Here is a 20,271-nt window from a genome sequence, read left to right as displayed (position 1 = left end):
TCGATTAACAAGGTGACATGAATCGTGTGCAGCAGAAACTGATGGATTGTCACACGTGAGCGCTGGGACACGCCCACTTCCTCATCGTGATGTACACCTTTGTCGGTTCAAGACCTTGATTTTTAGTGACCACGTGTACCAAAGAGACTTGGGTCTGGGAGACGGTATCGATGCATTCCCTGGTTCGGTTATCAGTGCAGAAGAAACACACAGAAACGTCTGATCCGTACAGACACGTGCAAAAAAATGATGGATTAATGATGCTATTGTTATGAGGCAGTATTTCTATTTTGTGCTGCTCTCTTTGCTTTATTTTTGTTTGTTTGTTTGTTTTTTGAACAGAGGAAGGAATTTTCTCTTCTGTGAGTTTTCAGATCTCCTCCACCCGATGAGATCGGATACGGATCAGACATTTAAAATCAGTATTCAGATAGAGCTGAACACATCATTTAAGTATTTAATTTGTTCTGTTAGGAGGAGAAAATCCCTTCAGGGTGAGTCTTTAAAAAGCCAGGATGGACGTGAAAGCCGTGAGTTTGAGTCGAATTGAGTTGTCGAATTTCTCTACGCCTGTAACAAAGTTCTATTTTGGAAAATGACTTGAAGACTCGTGGAGGCTCTGTAATGAGAAATGGGTATTTTTGCAGCAGCAGAGATGTACAGGCCTGAAAGAAATTAAAAGATGAGTTTTAAAGAAAATGCCGAGTGTGCAGTGATTTCTGTTCGGAGATTTTATTCTAAATAAAATAGTTATGATTTCTGAAGATTATTCAGTTCAAGACAATAGATGGTGTTTAATCTGTAATAATAAAATCCACACAGTTCTTTTCAGTGAAGATATAATGTTCCACGATATTAATACGCTGCTATAACTGAAATATTATTTTAATAAAAAGCATTTTTAATTATTTTTTCTTAACTCGCTGTGGTATAAGAGGAATAAAACACTTCAGCTTCATCCTGCGGTTGTTTCCTCGTTTCTATAGTAACAGCTCATTCTCATGGACCTGTTCGTTTCGCCACATACTTCAACGTTAAAAAAAATATATAAACAATAATCTATTTTTAATATACTTTATTCTTAAATTAAATTGAAAAAGTTACTGAAAATATTAACATGGCGAATGTATTAACACGGTCTCTTTAAGACAAAGTCCCTCACGTACCTCACGTCTTGTACTACTACAAGTCACAACAAAGCCTGTGCGCTGATTGGGCCACAAGCAGGACGACATGTTTTTCTCGACTTCCTATTGGTGTAAACCCACGTCAATCAAAATGTCTCAGCCAATCATCGCCGCGCGTTGATATCGGTTCTGTTAGTTCGCGTTAACGCACGAAACTGATATGACCTCGAGTCATGAAGCCATGTTTAAGCCTAATTCTCTGCTGGGGTTTATATTATAATTATTTGGAGGATTTTCTATAAAAGGTAAGTGAAACCATCCGACTACTAACCGAGTAGTTAGCACTGGAGCTAGCGCGTGCTAACGACAACAACATCGGAGAAGTTGTCTAGCTTTAGCAAGTAGCTAAGATTTAAAAACATGAATGTAAGAGGTGAGAATTCTTGCTGTAAATATAAGATTATCCTGCAGGTTTATTTATTAGTTTTCTGTTTAAAAGCTGAAACTGAGAAGAGAAGGCCCTCTGTGTGATGGAGCTTTTCGGTGCTTCGTACTTTTAAAGGTGTAAAAGTCCATTTATTATACTCTTATTTTGTTAAAATTACGTACAAAATATTAAAAAAAATAAAATAAAAGTCCCGACTTCCGGAAAAAAAAGTATTATATGACTGAGGAAACGCAGCTGGAGAAATGACTACAATAATGTCTGAAATGAAATTTATTCTGTTTATCCTTTTATATATTTGCCTTTTTTCGAGATATCAGGAATAATATAATATTAGAATATAATAACAGCCATTAACACAAACCTACACACAGTACACTCCTTACATAACTCTTCCCTCAGGTAGAATTATTTATCAGTAGAAATATAGTTTTATTTCTCTCATTATGTTTTTCTGTAGCTGTGATGAGTCTGGAAGATTTCACTAATTTATTTTTGTACTATTGTCCGGAATTAGTCGTTCTGGACTGATTAGTGGTCAGCAGCTCAGAGAGCATCAGAACCAAATCACCTCACTCTACACTCTGAGTACATTTATGTTTACGTTTACATTTCTGGCATTTGGCAGATGCTCTTATGCAGAGCGACGTACAAAAGTGCTTTAAGTCTCTATCATTGAAAACATTAACACTGGTTCAGTAGATTACAGACTCAGGAGACCATTAGCCTAAAATTGGATGTTTTTTTATTTTTATTTAACATATAACAATACATAAACAGGGAAAGATAGGAGCTAGTTTAAGTGCTTCAGGAAAAGGTAGGTCTTGAGACGTCATTTGAAGACAGTCAGAGACTCTGCTGTACGGACATCCTGGGCTGGGGATGAATCACCTGGGATGACCAGCAGTTCAGTTTTGCTGGGATTAAGTTTCAGCTGATGAGCGGTCATCCAGGATGAAATGTCTTCCAGACACACTGAGATCCGGGCAGAAGCTGTGGTATCTGAGGGAGGGAAGGAGAAGATAAATTGGGTGTCATCAGCATAGCAGTGGTATGAAAAGCCGTGTGAGGATATCACTTTGCCAAGAGTGTGAGTGTAGAGGGAGAAAAGGAGAGGACCAAGTACTGAGCCTTGTGGGACACCAGTAGAGAGTCTGCGTGGAGCAGATGTCAATCCCTTCCATGTTACCTGATATGAGCGACCATCCAGGTAGGAAGCAAACCATTCCCATGCTGTTCCACAAATTCCAAGACTCCTGAGGGTGGACAAGAGAGTCTTGTGGTTAACCGTGTCAAATGCTGCAGAAAGGTCAAGGAGGATGAGGACCAATGACAGCTTGGCTGATCTAGCAGCATGTAGTTTCTCAGTGACCACCAAAAGGGCAGTCTCTGTAGAATGTGCTGCTTTGAAGCCAGACTGGTTGGGATCATGGACGTTATTCTGCAGGAGATAGTCAGACAGCTGATTATAAAAAATTCGTTCGAGAATTTTTGAAAGAAAGGAGAGGAGTGATACTGGTCTGTAATTATTGATGTCAGAGGGATCCAGAACAGGTTTCTTTAGTATAGGGATAACCCTTGCTTGCTTAAAGGCAGTTGGTACCTGTCCTGATGTAATGGATCTATTGATGACTGTGGTGATGAAGGGCAGGAGGTCAGGTGAGATGGTCTGGAGCATAGTGGAAGGGATTGGATCCAGTGGGCAGGTGGTGGGATTGCAGGACTGGATGATTTGCAATTTGAAACCTCTTCTGCTGCTATGGATGAGAGATGCTTCAGTGAAGGAGTAGCTGAGTCCTGGCTGTGTAATGCAGATGAAGTTGGGGTGGACGTGAAGGTCTGGCAGATCTTCTCAATCTTCTCTGTGTAAAAAGTGGCAAAATCTTCAGCAGTCAGGGAGAATGGAGCAGGTGGAGTCGGAGGGTTGAGTAGTGCAGAGATGATGTTGTGGAGCTTTCGGGGATCTTGTGCAGAAGCTTCAAGCTTTTCCTTGTAGAAGGAAGTCTTGGCAGAAGTCACGTCCGAAGAGAATCTGGACAGAAGCATATGATGAGAGGTGAGATCTGCGTCCAGTCGAGATTTCTTCCACTTCCTCTCTGCTGTTCGTAGTTCTCTTCAATTGTTGCGGAGCACATCTGACAGCCAAGGAGCAGGACAAGAAGTCTTCCTGCGTTTAGTGGATGAAGGGCAGAGAAGGTCCATGGTTGAGGAAAGAGAGGAGAGAAAAGTGTGTCTAGCTGAGTCTAGAGGCAGGGAGGAAAAGGAGTCATAGTCAGGAAGAGATGAAAGAGTGCAGGAAGCTACAGAGGAAGGAGAGATAGAATGAAGGTTCTGGAGCTGCTGGGAGTTACGTTTGGGTAGGACAGGGAAAATGACAGTGAAGGATACCAAGTGATGATCTGAGATGTGATGTGGGGTAGCAGTCATGTCTGTAGCTGGGGAAGGGCAGGTGAAGACCAAGTCCAGGACGTTTCCTCCCTTGTGTGTTGGAGGGCAGCTGTTAAATGACAAGAAGAAAGAATTCAGAAGACCAGAAGACTAAAGCTTGTTGGATGGACCTTGGAGGTTGAAATCTCCAAGGACCATCAGAGGGGTGCGGTCAGAAGGGAAGATGCTGAGGAGTGTGTCCATTTCTTCCATGAAGTCTCCAAGGGGACCAGGAGGATGGTAGATGACAATGATGGAGAGGTTGATTGGAGATGTAACTGAAACTGCATGGAATTCAAAAGAAGAGATGGTTAGATGAGACAAGGGAGAGGTGTGAAACACCATCAGACCTGTACCACCACCCCCTGATTCTCATATGAGTACTGTTATAATTTTCAAATTAATAATTATTTTAATTTTTAAAATAAAAAATAGCTGCTGGTTTGATAAATAATAAATTTGAATATTTTAATTGAATATAAATTTAGTAGTTTTAATTTAATTAATTTTATTTTAATTTAAATAATTTTTAAATTAAATCAGATTGTATATTTAAAATATAAGTCTATAACATGATGAGAATGATGTATAATAAATGTAATAATTTTATATTCATGTAAAATATTTAGTTAATATTCCAGGTTGTAAATAAACGAGTGTATTATTTTTCCCCCCCTTTTTGTTTCATTCATTTTTTAAAAATTTGTAAACCTTAATATTAGGATATACGTCATAACATCACACATTAACATGATAACACTGATGTAGTCAGAGAGAGAAAGAGGGTGAGAGAGCGACAAAGAGAGGGAGAGAGAGAGAGGGAGAGAGATCCTCTGACAGAGAGACAGGTGAAGGCACTAAATTTAACATGTGACGTCACCCGTCATGGACATGATGTACTCTGTGTGTGTGTGTGTGTGTGTGTGTGGTCAGGGTAAACTTACCGCTCTAATTAAAATACTTTAAATAACTCAGTTGAATGTAGAGAGATGTTTTAACTAAAAGGAGTTCAGTGTGAATCCTGTGAGGAAAGTGCTCAGAGCACTGTACAATAAACACACACACACACACATACACCGCTGTACAGCACTTTACAGTAAACACACACACACACACACACACACACACACATACACCGCTGTACAGCACTTTACAATAAACACACACACACACACATACACCGCTGTACAGCACTGTACAATAAACACACACACTACAGCACTGTACAGTAAACACACACACACACTACAGCACTGTACAGTAAACACACACACACACTACAGCACTGTACAGTAAACACACACACACACTGCTCTACAGCACTGTACAATAAACACACACACACACATACACCGCTGTACAGCACTTTACAATAAACACACACACACACATACACCGCTGTACAGCACTGTACAATAAACACACACACTACAGCACTGTACAGTAAACACACACACACACACTACAGCACTGTACAGTAAAGACACACACACACTACAGCACTGTACAGTAAACACACACACACTACAGCACTGTACAATAAACACACACACACACTACAGCACTGTACAGTAAACACACACACACTACAGCACTGTACAATAAACACACACACACACTACAGCACTGTACAGTAAACACACACACACACACTACAGCACTGTACAATAAACACACACACACACTACAGCACTGTACAGTAAACACACACACACACACACTACAGCACTGTACAATAAACACACACACACACTACAGCACTGTACAATAAACACACACACACACTACAGCACTGTACAGTAAACACACACACACACTACAGCACTGTACAGTAAAGACACACACACACTACAGCACTGTACAGTAAAGACACACACACACTACAGCACTGTACAGTAAAGACACACACACACTACAGCACTGTACAGTAAACACACACACACACACACTACAGCACTGTACAGTAAACACACACACACACTACAGCACTGTACAGTAAAGACACACACACACTACAGCACTGTACAGTAAACACACACACACACTACAGCACTGTACAGTAAACACACACACACACTACAGCACTGTACAGTAAACACACACACACACACTACAGCACTGTACAGTAAACACACACACACACACACTACAGCACTGTACAGTAAACACACACACACACTACAGCACTGTACAGTAAACACACACACACACACTACAGCACTGTACAGTAAACACACACACACACACACTACAGCACTGTACAGTAAACACACACACACACTACAGCACTGTACAGTAAACACACACACACACACTACAGCACTGTACAGTAAACACACACACACACACACTACAGCACTGTACAGTAAACACACACACACACACTACAGCACTGTACAGTAAACACACACACACACACTACAGCACTGTACAGTAAACACACACACACACACACTACAGCACTGTACAGTAAACACACACACACACACACTACAGCACTGTACAGTAAACACACACACACACACTACAGCACTGTACAGTAAACACACACACACACTACAGCACTGTACAGTAAACACACACACACACACTACAGCACTGTACAGTAAACACACACACACACACTACAGCACTGTACAGTAAACACACACACACACTACAGCACTGTACAGTAAACACACACACACACACTACAGCACTGTACAGTAAACACACACACACACACTACAGCACTGTACAGTAAACACACACACACACACACTACAGCACTGTACAGTAAACACACACACACACACACACTACAGCACTGTACAGTAAACACACACACACACACACTACAGCACTGTACAGTAAACACACACACACACACACTACAGCACTGTACAGTAAACACACACACACACTACAGCACTGTACAGTAAACACACACACACTACAGCACTGTACAGTAAACACACACACACACACACTACAGCACTGTACAGTAAACACACACACACTACAGCACTGTACAGTAAAGACACACACACACTACAGCACTGTACAGTAAACACACACACACTACAGCACTGTACAGTAAACACACACACACACACACTACAGCACTGTACAGTAAACACACACACACTACAGCACTGTACAGTAAAGACACACACACACACACTACAGCACTGTACAGTAAAGACACACACACACTACAGCACTGTACAGTAAACACACACACACTACAGCACTGTACAGTAAACACACACACACACACACTACAGCACTGTACAGTAAACACACACACACTACAGCACTGTACAGTAAAGACACACACACTACAGCACTGTACAGTAAAGACACACACACACACACTACAGCACTGTACAGTAAAGACACACACACACACTACAGAACTGTACAGTAAACACACACACACACACTACAGCACTGTACAGTAAACACACACACACTACAGCACTGTACAGTAAAGACACACACACACACTACAGCACTGTACAGTAAAGACACACACACACTACAGCACTGTACAGTAAAGACACACACACACACTACAGCACTGTACAGTAAACACACACACACACACACTACAGCACTGTACAGTAAACACACACACACACACACTACAGCACTGTACAGTAAACACACACACACACTACAGCACTGTACAGTAAACACACACACACACTACAGCACTGTACAGTAAACACACACACACACTACAGCACTGTACAGTAAAGACACACACACACACTACAGCACTGTACAGTAAAGACACACACACACACTACAGCACTGTACAGTAAACACACACACTACAGCACTGTACAGTAAAGACACACACACACTACAGCACTGTACAGTAAAGACACACACACACTACAGCACTGTACAGTAAACACACACACACTACAGCACTGTACAGTAAAGACACACACACACTACAGCACTGTACAGTAAACACACACACACACTACAGCACTGTACAGTAAAGACACACACCCCCACTACAGCACTGTACAGTAAAGACACACACACTACAGCACTGTACAGTAAAGACACACACACACACACTACAGCACTGTACAGTAAAGACACACACACACACTACAGAACTGTACAGTAAACACACACACACACACTACAGCACTGTACAGTAAAGACACACACACACACTACAGCACTGTACAGTAAAGACACACACACACTACAGCACTGTACAGTAAACACACACACACACTACAGCACTGTACAGTAAACACACACACACACACACTACAGCACTGTACAGTAAAGACACACACACACACACTACAGCACTGTACAGTAAACACACACACTACAGCACTGTACAGTAAAGACACACACACATACTACAGCACTGTACAGTAAAGACACACACACACTACAGCACTGTACAGTAAACACACACACACACTACAGCACTGTACAGTAAACACACACACACACACTACAGCACTGTACAGTAAACACACACACTACAGCACTGTACAGTAAACACACACACACACACACACTACAGCACTGTACAGTAAAGACACACACACACACTACAGCACTGTACAGTAAAGACACACACACACACTACAGAACTGTACAGTAAACACACACACACACACTACAGCACTGTACAGTAAACACACACACACACACACTACAGCACTGTACAGTAAAGACACACACACACTACAGCACTGTACAGTAAAGACACACACACACACTACAGCACTGTACAGTAAAGACACACACACACTACAGCACTGTACAGTAAACACACACACACACTACAGCACTGTACAGTAAAGACACACACACACACTACAGCACTGTACAGTAAACACACACACACACACTACAGCACTGTACAGTAAACACACACACACACACACTACAGCACTGTACAGTAAACACACACACACTACAGCACTGTACAGTAAAGACACACACACACTACAGCACTGTACAGTAAACACACACACACTACAGCACTGTACAGTAAACACACACACACACACACTACAGCACTGTACAGTAAACACACACACACTACAGCACTGTACAGTAAAGACACACACCCCCACTACAGCACTGTACAGTAAAGACACACACACTACAGCACTGTACAGTAAAGACACACACACACACACTACAGCACTGTACAGTAAAGACACACACACTACAGCACTGTACAGTAAAGACACACACACACACACTACAGAACTGTACAGTAAACACACACACACACACTACAGCACTGTACAGTAAACACACACACACTACAGCACTGTACAGTAAAGACACACACACACACTACAGCACTGTACAGTAAAGACACACACACACTACAGCACTGTACAGTAAAGACACACACACACACTACAGCACTGTACAGTAAACACACACACTACAGCACTGTACAGTAAAGACACACACACACTACAGCACTGTACAGTAAAGACACACACACACTACAGCACTGTACAGTAAACACACACACACACTACAGCACTGTACAGTAAAGACACACACACACACTACAGCACTGTACAGTAAAGACACACACACTACAGCACTGTACAGTAAACACACACACACACTACAGCACTGTACAGTAAAGACACACACACACTACAGCACTGTACAGTAAACACACACACTACAGCACTGTACAGTAAAGACACACACACACACTACAGAACTGTACAGTAAACACACACACACACACTACAGCACTGTACAGTAAACACACACACACACACTACAGCACTGTACAGTAAAGACACACACACACACTACAGCACTGTACAGTAAAGACACACACACACACTACAGAACTGTACAGTAAACACACACACACACACTACAGCACTGTACAGTAAACACACACACACACTACAGCACTGTACAGTAAACACACACACACACTACAGCACTGTACAGTAAACACACACACACACTACAGCACTGTACAGTAAACACACACACACACACACTACAGCACTGTACAATAAACACACACACACACTACAGCACTGTACAGTAAACACACACACACACACACTACAGCACTGTACAGTAAACACACACACACACTACAGCACTGTACAGTAAACACACACACACACACTACAGCACTGTACAGTAAACACACACACACACACTACAGCACTGTACAGTAAACACACACACTACAGCACTGTACAGTAAAGACACACACACACTACAGCACTGTACAGTAAACACACACACACACACTACAGCACTGTACAGTAAAGACACACACACACTACAGCACTGTACAGTAAACACACACACACTACAGCACTGTACAGTAAACACACACACACACTACAGCACTGTACAGTAAACACACACACACACTACAGCACTGTACAGTAAACACACACACACACTACAGCACTGTACAGTAAAGACACACACACTACAGCACTGTACAGTAAACACACACACACTACAGCACTGTACAGTAAAGACACACACACTACAGCACTGTACAGTAAAGACACACACACACACTACAGCACTGTACAGTAAAGACACACACACTACAGCACTGTACAGTAAACACACACACACTACAGCACTGTACAGTAAACACACACACACACTACAGCACTGTACAGTAAACACACACACACACTACAGCACTGTACAGTAAACACACACACACACTACAGCACTGTACAGTAAACACACACACACACTACAGCACTGTACAGTAAACACACACACACACTACAGCACTGTACAGTAAACACACACACACACTACAGCACTGTACAGTAAACACACACACACACTACAGCACTGTACAGTAAACACACACACACACTACAGCACTGTACAATAAACACACACACACACTACAGCACTGTACAATAAACACACACACACACTACAGCACTGTACAGTAAACACACACACACACACACTACAGCACTGTACAGTAAACACACACACACACACACTACAGCACTGTACAGTAAACACACACACACACACACTACAGCACTGTACAGTAAACACACACACACACACACTACAGCACTGTACAGTAAACACACACACACACACACTACAGCACTGTACAGTAAACACACACACACACTACAGCACTGTACAATAAACACACACACACACTACAGCACTGTACAGTAAACACACACACACACTACAGCACTGTACAGTAAACACACACACACACTACAGCACTGTACAGTAAACACACACACACACTACAGCACTGTACAGTAAACACACACACACACTACAGCACTGTACAGTAAACACACACACACACTACAGCACTGTACAGTAAACACACACACACACTACAGCACTGTACAGTAAACACACACACACACTACAGCACTGTACAGTAAACACACACACACACTACAGCACTGTACAGTAAACACACACACACACTACAGCACTGTACAGTAAACACACACACACACACTACAGCACTGTACAGTAAACACACACACACACACTACAGCACTGTACAGTAAACACACACACACACACTACAGCACTGTACAGTAAACACACACACACACACTACAGCACTGTACAGTAAACACACACACACACACTACAGCACTGTACAGTAAACACACACACACACACTACAGCACTGTACAGTAAAGACACACACACACACTACAGCACTGTACAGTAAAGACACACACACACACTACAGCACTGTACAGTAAAGACACACACACACACTACAGCACTGTACAGTAAAGACACACACACACACACTACAGCACTGTACAGTAAAGACACACACACACACACACTACAGCACTGTACAGTAAACACACACACACTACAGCACTGTACAGTAAACACACACACACACACTACAGCACTGTACAGTAAAGACACACACACACACTACAGCACTGTACAGTAAAGACACACACACACACACACTACAGCACTGTACAGTAAACACACACACACACACACTACAGCACTGTACAGTAAACACACACACACACTACAGCACTGTACAGTAAACACACACACACACACTACAGCACTGTACAGTAAACACACACACACACACTACAGCACTGTACAGTAAACACACACACACACACTACAGCACTGTACAGTAAAGACACACACACACACTACAGCACTGTACAGTAAAGACACACACACACACACTACAGCACTGTACAGTAAACACACACACTACAGCACTGTACAGTAAACACACACACACACTACAGCACTGTACAGTAAACACACACACTACAGCACTGTACAGTAAAGACACACACACTACAGCACTGTACAGTAAAGACACACACACTACAGCACTGTACAGTAAAGACACACACACACACACTACAGCACTGTACAGTAAAGACACACACACACACACTACAGCACTGTACAGTAAACACACACACACACTACAGCACTGTACAGTAAACACACACACACACTACAGCACTGTACAGTAAACACACACACTACAGCACTGTACAGTAAAGACACACACACACACACTACAGCACTGTACAGTAAACACACACACACACTACAGCACTGTACAGTAAACACACACACACACTACAGCACTGTACAGTAAACACACACACTACAGCACTGTACAGTAAAGACACACACACTACAGCACTGTACAGTAAAGACACACACACACTACAGCACTGTACAGTAAAGACACACACACACTACAGCACTGTACAGTAAACACACACACACACACTACAGCACTGTACAGTAAAGACACACACACACTACAGCACTGTACAGTAAACACACACACTACAGCACTGTACAGTAAACACACACTACAGCACTGTACAGTAAACACACACACACTACAGCACTGTACAGTAAACACACACACACACTACAGCACTGTACAGTAAACACACACACACACACTACAGCACTGTACAGTAAACACACACACACACTACAGCACTGTACAGTAAACACACACACACACACTACAGCACTGTACAGTAAACACACACACACACACTACAGCACTGTACAGTAAACACACACACACACTACAGCACTGTACAGTAAACACACACACACACTACAGCACTGTACAGTAAACACACACACACTACACTACAGCACTGTACAGTAAAGACACACACACACTACAGCACTGTACAGTAAACACACACACACTACAGCACTGTACAGTAAAGACACACACACACACTACAGCACTGTACAGTAAAGACACACACACACTACAGCACTGTACAGTAAAGACACACACACACTACAGCACTGTACAGTAAAGACACACACACACTACAGCACTGTACAGTAAACACACACACACACTACAGCACTGTACAGTAAACACACACACACACTACAGCACTGTACAGTAAACACACACACACACACTACAGCACTGTACAGTAAAGACACACACACACTACAGCACTGTACAGTAAAGACACACACACACTACAGCACTGTACAGTAAAGACACACACACACTACAGCACTGTACAGTAAAGACACACACACACTACAGCACTGTACAGTAAAGACACACACACACACTACAGCACTGTACAGTAAACACACACACACACACTACAGCACTGTACAGTAAAGACACACACACACTACAGCACTGTACAGTAAACACACACACACACTACAGCACTGTACAGTAAACACACACACACACTACAGCACTGTACAGTAAAGACACACACACACTACAGCACTGTACAGTAAAGACACACACACACTACAGCACTGTACAGTAAACACACACACACACTACAGCACTGTACAGTAAACACACACACACACACTACAGCACTGTACAGTAAACACACACACACACACTACAGCACTGTACAGTAAACACACACACACACACTACAGCACTGTACAGTAAACACACACACACACACTACAGCACTGTACAGTAAACACACACACACACACTACAGCACTGTACAGTAAACACACACACACACTACAGCACTGTACAATAAACACACACACACACTACAGCACTGTACAGTAAACACACACACACACACACTACAGCACTGTACAGTAAACACACACACACACTACAGCACTGTACAATAAACACACACACACACTACAGCACTGTACAATAAACACACACACACACTACAGCACTGTACAGTAAACACACACACACACACTACAGCACTGTACAATAAACACACACACACACTACAGCACTGTACAGTAAACACACACACACACACACTACAGCACTGTACAGTAAACACACACACACACTACAGCACTGTACAGTAAACACACACACACACACTACAGCACTGTACAGTAAACACACACACACACACTACAGCACTGTACAGTAAACACACACACTACAGCACTGTACAGTAAAGACACACACACACTACAGCACTGTACAGTAAACACACACACACACACACTACAGCACTGTACAGTAAAGACACACACACACTACAGCACTGTACAGTAAACACACACACACACTACAGCACTGTACAGTAAACACACACACTACAGCACTGTACAGTAAACACACACACACACACACACTACAGCACTGTACAGTAAACACACACACACACACACTACAGCACTGTACAGTAAACACACACACACACTACAGCACTGTACAGTAAAGACACACACACACACTACAGCACTGTACAGTAAACACACACACACACACACTACAGCACTGTACAATAAACACACACACACACTACAGCACTGTACAATAAACACACACACACACTACAGCACTGTACAGTAAACACACACACACACACACTACAGCACTGTACAGTAAACACACACACACACTACAGCACTGTACAATAAACACACACACACACTACAGCACTGTACAATAAACACACACACACACTACAGCACTGTACAGTAAACACACACACACACACTACAGCACTGTACAATAAACACACACACCCACTACAGCACTGTACAGTAAACACACCCACTACAGCACTGTACAGTAAACACACCCACTACAGCACTGTACAGTAAACACACCCACTACAGCACTGTACAGTAAACACACCCACTACAGCACTGTACAGTAAACACACCCACTACAGCACTGTACAGTAAAGACACACACACACCCACTACAGCACTGTACAGTAAAGACACACACACACCCACTACAGCACTGTACAGTAAAGACACACACACACCCACTACAGCACTGTACAGTAAAGACACACACACACCCACTACAGCACTGTACAGTAAACCCACCCACTCCAGCACTGTACAGTAAACACACACACACACCCCCACTACAGCACTGTACAGTAAAGACACACACACCCCCACTACAGCACTGTACAGTAAAGACACACACACCCCCACTACAGCACTGTACAGTAAAGACACACACACCCCCACTACAGCACTGTACAGTAAAGACACACACACCCCCACTACAGCACTGTACAGTAAACACACACACACACTACAGCACTGTACAGTAAACACACACACACACACTACAGCACTGTACAGTAAACACACACACACACTACAGCACTGTACAGTAAACACACACACACACACACTACAGCACTGTACAGTAAACACACACACACACACACTACAGCACTGTACAGTAAACACACACACACACTACAGCACTGTACAGTAAACACACACACACACTGCTCTACAGCACTGTACAATAAACACACACACACACATACACCGCTGTACAGCACTGTACAATAAACACACACACTACAGCACTGTACAGTAAACACACACACACACACTACAGCACTGTACAGTAAAGACACACACACACTACAGCACTGTACAGTAAACACACACACACTACAGCACTGTACAATAAACACACACACACACTACAGCACTGTACAGTAAACACACACACACTACAGCACTGTACAGTAAACACACACACACACTACAGCACTGTACAGTAAACACACACACACACTACAGCACTGTACAATAAACACACACACACACTACAGCACTGTACAGTAAAGACACACACACCCCCACACTACAGCACTGTACAGTAAACACACACACACACCCCCACTACAGCACTGTACAGTAAACACACACACACACACCCACTACAGCACTGTACAGTAAACACACACACACACACCCACTACAGCACTGTACAGTAAACACACCCACTACAGCACTGTACAGTAAACACACACACACACACACTACAGCACTGTACAGTAAACACACACACACACTACAGCACTGTACAATAAACACACACACACACTACAGCACTGTACAGTAAACACACACACACACACACTACAGCACTGTACAATAAACACACACACACACTACAGCACTGTACAGTAAACACACACACACACACACTACAGCACTGTACAGTAAACACACACACTACAGCACTGTACAGTAAACACACACACACACACTACAGCACTGTACAGTAAACACACACACACACACTACAGCACTGTACAGTAAACACACACACTACAGCACTGTACATTAAAGACACACACACACTACAGCACTGTACAGTAAACACACACACACACACACTACAGCACTGTACAGTAAACACACACACACACACACTACAGCACTGTACAGTAAACACACACACTACAGCACTGTACAGTAAAGACACACACACACTACAGCACTGTACAGTAAACACACACACACACTACAGCACTGTACAGTAAACACACACACACACACACTACAGCACTGTACAGTAAACACACACACACACACACTACAGCACTGTACAATAAACACACACACACACTACAGCACTGTACAGTAAACACACACACACACTACAGCACTGTACAGTAAACACACACACACACACACTACAGCACTGTACAGTAAAGACACACACACACTACAGCACTGTACAGTAAACACACACACACACACACTACAGCACTGTACAGTAAACACACACACACACTACAGCACTGTACAGTAAACACACACACACACACTACAGCACTGTACAGTAAACACACACACACACACTACAGCACTGTACAGTAAACACACACACACACACACACACACACACTCTCCATTTAAAAATAAAAAGTCTGTTAAACAGTGAAATGTAAGAGTGTGTGATTATATTCTTGGTGAAGTGTGTTGACTGGAGGAGATGTGATGTTTCCAGACAGAGTCATGTATTATTCCAGTAAAAGACGAGGTGAAGATGGAATCAGCGCCATCATCGACTTCCTGCTGTCCAACACCCGCCTGGTGCTCGGAGTGGGCGGAGTCGCTATCCTGGGCATCGCTACGCTAGCTGTGAAAAAGGTGATGAGTGTAACAGTTCTGTGATTCATTACTGCACATTAATGTGTACATGACAAGGTGTTACTCAGGCAGGGTTCTTCCTCTCGTTAACTTAACTAGCTAACTAACTAGCTGTGTGTTAGTCATGTTTAATCACTTACTGAGGCACTAAAACACCACACTGGTCTAACTGATGCTGATTTATTTCTCACACATTTTAAACGTCTTCTCCACCAGCTGATCGAACGCGCCGGCCGGCCTCCTGACGACGGGAATCCTGAGAAAAAGATGACGGACAGCTGGGAGGAGACTAACCTGGTCAGCACCTCCCCCAAAGTGCTTCAGAAAGGCATTGAGGGCATGGTGATGAAGCAGAGCGCTGCAGCCACAAAGAAAGGTATGTAGACGTGCTGAGAACTTCTCACCTGTCCCACCACAGTGAGTGAGTGTGAGACATGTCGAGCTGCGTCCTGTTCTCTTCAGTCTCCAGAGGGTCAGAGTGTGGAGTAAATGTTTCACTTTAAAAGCAGACGGTCAGTACCATGCAGCTGAATGACAATCGTTTCTCCTTTTGTTATTGTTTTTCCTCCCTGTAGCTGACCTGTCTCAGTCTGCACCTCAGAGCCAATCCCAGACTCAGAGGTCCGGCTCGGACGCGGCTCAGACGCGCAGACGGTTAGACCTGTGTGTGTTGACCCTCTCGGAAAGACTGGAGCAGTATTACCGGTCACGCGCGTGTCTGTCACCGGGCGAGGTGTCCCGAGCTCAGCAGAGAGCGCTGGACATCGCTACAGAGATCCAGGCCTTCCTGCACTCCAAACACCCCGACATGCCCCGGGGGGAGATGACGTTAGCGGGGTCACTGCTGGATGACCTGCAGGTGGTCAGGGCTGATCACGCCTGTCTGCTCGTTCCACTACAGGTAGCAGGAAGTAAACTGCCTTAAACCAATCAGATTTGAGAATCCACCACTGCTGGGGTTTTGGTGTATTTAGACATAATAACCATATTGTGTGTGTGTGTGTGTGTGTGTGTGTGTGTGTAGCTGGAACCCAGTCTCTGGACCCCGATTGCCGGAGAGGACACGTTTCTCGGCCATCCTCAGTACTGCATGTTACGGCGTGAAAACCTCGAGTACTTCCCGCGTGGGCGGAGCTACTGGGACAGACACCTCCTCGCTGGCTACCTGTCATCTCAGCTCGTTGCCGAGCAACTACGCAAATCCATAATGGAGTCCATGAACTGGCCATCGCTGACTGGAACCCTGGAGTGCGAGGTGCGCCCGGTGCTCGGGTCTCCCGCCCTGAAGCTGGAAATACGAGGTGTAAAAGAAAGCAGAAGTTTCGACGAAGAGCAGCTGTTTATTAGCATTCTGCCCACAGTGCGCTTGGGGGATATGACGCTAACGGCTCAGCCAGAAATCACCGGGTCGTTTGACTACGTGTGGTACCAAAGCTTCTATACCAGTGAAACGGCTCGACTGGCCAGTCTCGACCAGTCGGACGGGGAGTCGGGCATTAGGAGGAAGTGCCTGAAAACGCTAAAGGCCGTGTGTCGGAACTGCCCCGCCCTCCACAAGCTGACCGGCGCACAGCTCAGCAACCTCATCCTGCACATGAGCGAGAAGGAGTTCGACTGGTCAGAGTCGGCGTTCTCTGATAGGTTCCAGCAGGCCATCACGGAGCTGATCGGCTACCTGGAGACGGGCTTCCTGCCCAGTTACTTTAAACCCGCCGTGAATCTGCTGCAGGGCTTCAGTGAGGACGACATCGATGAGATGGGCTTCATGCTCTACTGCGCCGTGAGCGAGCCCGAGATTCTGCTCATATAATAAGCCATGCATCTGATAAACACACACACACACACATTTTGTTTTATGTATAAGAATCTTGTGACATTGAGCTGATGATGTTGGTGAGGTGAGGGTGAGGTGTTTCACTTTATCAGAGGCTGGTTTAGTGCACCTGCAACCAAAGATGACCAACACCAAATCTGTTAGCGTGAGCAATTTCTGACTCAAAGTCCAGTAGGAGGACAGCATTAGATGACCGCAAACCTGCAGGATGGCTACGACTACAAACGCGACAGGAAAAGTAAACGCAACATAGGATTCAGAACTGTACAGAATCGTCTCATCACTGGCGGAGAGATGGACAATATCCAGCTTCCTGAATTCGTACTTCATAAAGAACTGACGTTCACATCATTGTGTTCACATCATCGTCATCATTTCTCTGGAGATAAACACCAAAATGCTTTTTCTTCAGGCATGACATCACCATCATGTCCTCATAGTGTGATCTGAAGATGAGAACACAGCCATGAGTTTATTAGAGAAGTTGTTTGCATTGCACTTTATCTAAAAAAACCAACTGCTGTACAAGTTACAGACAGCTCCTTTAAAGCAGGAGGCAACCCATACTCGTTCCAACAGAACCTTTATATCAGACATTTTTAGTGTGTTCTGATCCAACACGAGACACGTGTGTGAGTTCCTCAGGCAGTGTGTGAGTGATGGAGGCTTTAATAAAGCTGCTGGAATAAACTGAGCTACACTTTATACAGGGAGTTTATTCTTTAATAATCTACACAGACACTGGACACGTGCTCTGGTCAGCACTCGGATCATAAAGATGGCACTCTAGTGATGGCCAGACCACAACCATTCTCTTCTGCACAGAAACAGTAAAGCAAGTGATCTGATCTGATCTGTTTTCCTCATGAGATTTAATAATGTGTGTTTTATGCAGTCTTCTCCCTGAATGAATAAAAACTCAGTCAAATCAGGGTCTGGAAAATCATTTAGAGTCAAATCTATATGAAGTAAATAAAAAGTTATTTTGAATAACG

At 43.6% G+C, this 20,271-nt stretch overlaps 2 protein-coding genes across 2 annotated transcripts in view; both read left to right on the top strand.

Moving 5' to 3' along the window:
- alkbh5 (alkB homolog 5, RNA demethylase) overlaps nt 1-879 on the top strand; it is a 9,081-nt gene extending 8,202 nt beyond the window's left edge. Inside the window, exon 4 of the mRNA XM_058380860.1 lies at nt 1-879. This exon is cut by the window's left edge and continues 687 nt beyond it. The gene's annotated coding sequence lies outside the window, so the exon portion shown is untranslated.
- Nucleotides 880-1,273: 394 nt separating this feature from the next.
- Nucleotides 1,274-20,205, top strand: mief2 (mitochondrial elongation factor 2). Its single transcript, XM_058380359.1, has 5 exons — nt 1,274-1,432; nt 17,300-17,442; nt 17,659-17,818; nt 18,018-18,343; nt 18,467-20,205. Exons 2-5 carry the CDS (start codon nt 17,308-17,310, stop codon nt 19,250-19,252), a joined length of 1,407 nt encoding a protein of 468 aa, XP_058236342.1. The 5' UTR covers nt 1,274-1,432; nt 17,300-17,307; the 3' UTR covers nt 19,253-20,205.
- The last annotated feature ends 66 nt before the right edge of the window (nt 20,206-20,271 follow it).

The sequence above is a fragment of the Hemibagrus wyckioides genome, linkage group LG26 (genome assembly GCF_019097595.1).
Source record: "Hemibagrus wyckioides isolate EC202008001 linkage group LG26, SWU_Hwy_1.0, whole genome shotgun sequence".
NCBI classification, from domain to species: Eukaryota; Metazoa; Chordata; class Actinopteri; order Siluriformes; family Bagridae; genus Hemibagrus; species Hemibagrus wyckioides.
This window is presented reverse-complemented; position numbering and strand designations above follow the sequence as displayed.

Excerpts from the sequence above, each read along its gene's own strand:
- mief2 (XM_058380359.1), top strand. The coding sequence starts at position 17,308 with ATGTATTATTCCAGTAAAAGACGAGGTGAAGATGGAATCAGCGCCATC. Across the intron at positions 17,443-17,658 it reads CTACGCTAGCTGTGAAAAAG|CTGATCGAACGCGCCGGCCG; the intron begins GTGATGAGTGTA and ends CTTCTCCACCAG. Across the intron at positions 18,344-18,466 it reads GTCTGCTCGTTCCACTACAG|CTGGAACCCAGTCTCTGGAC; the intron begins GTAGCAGGAAGT and ends GTGTGTGTGTAG.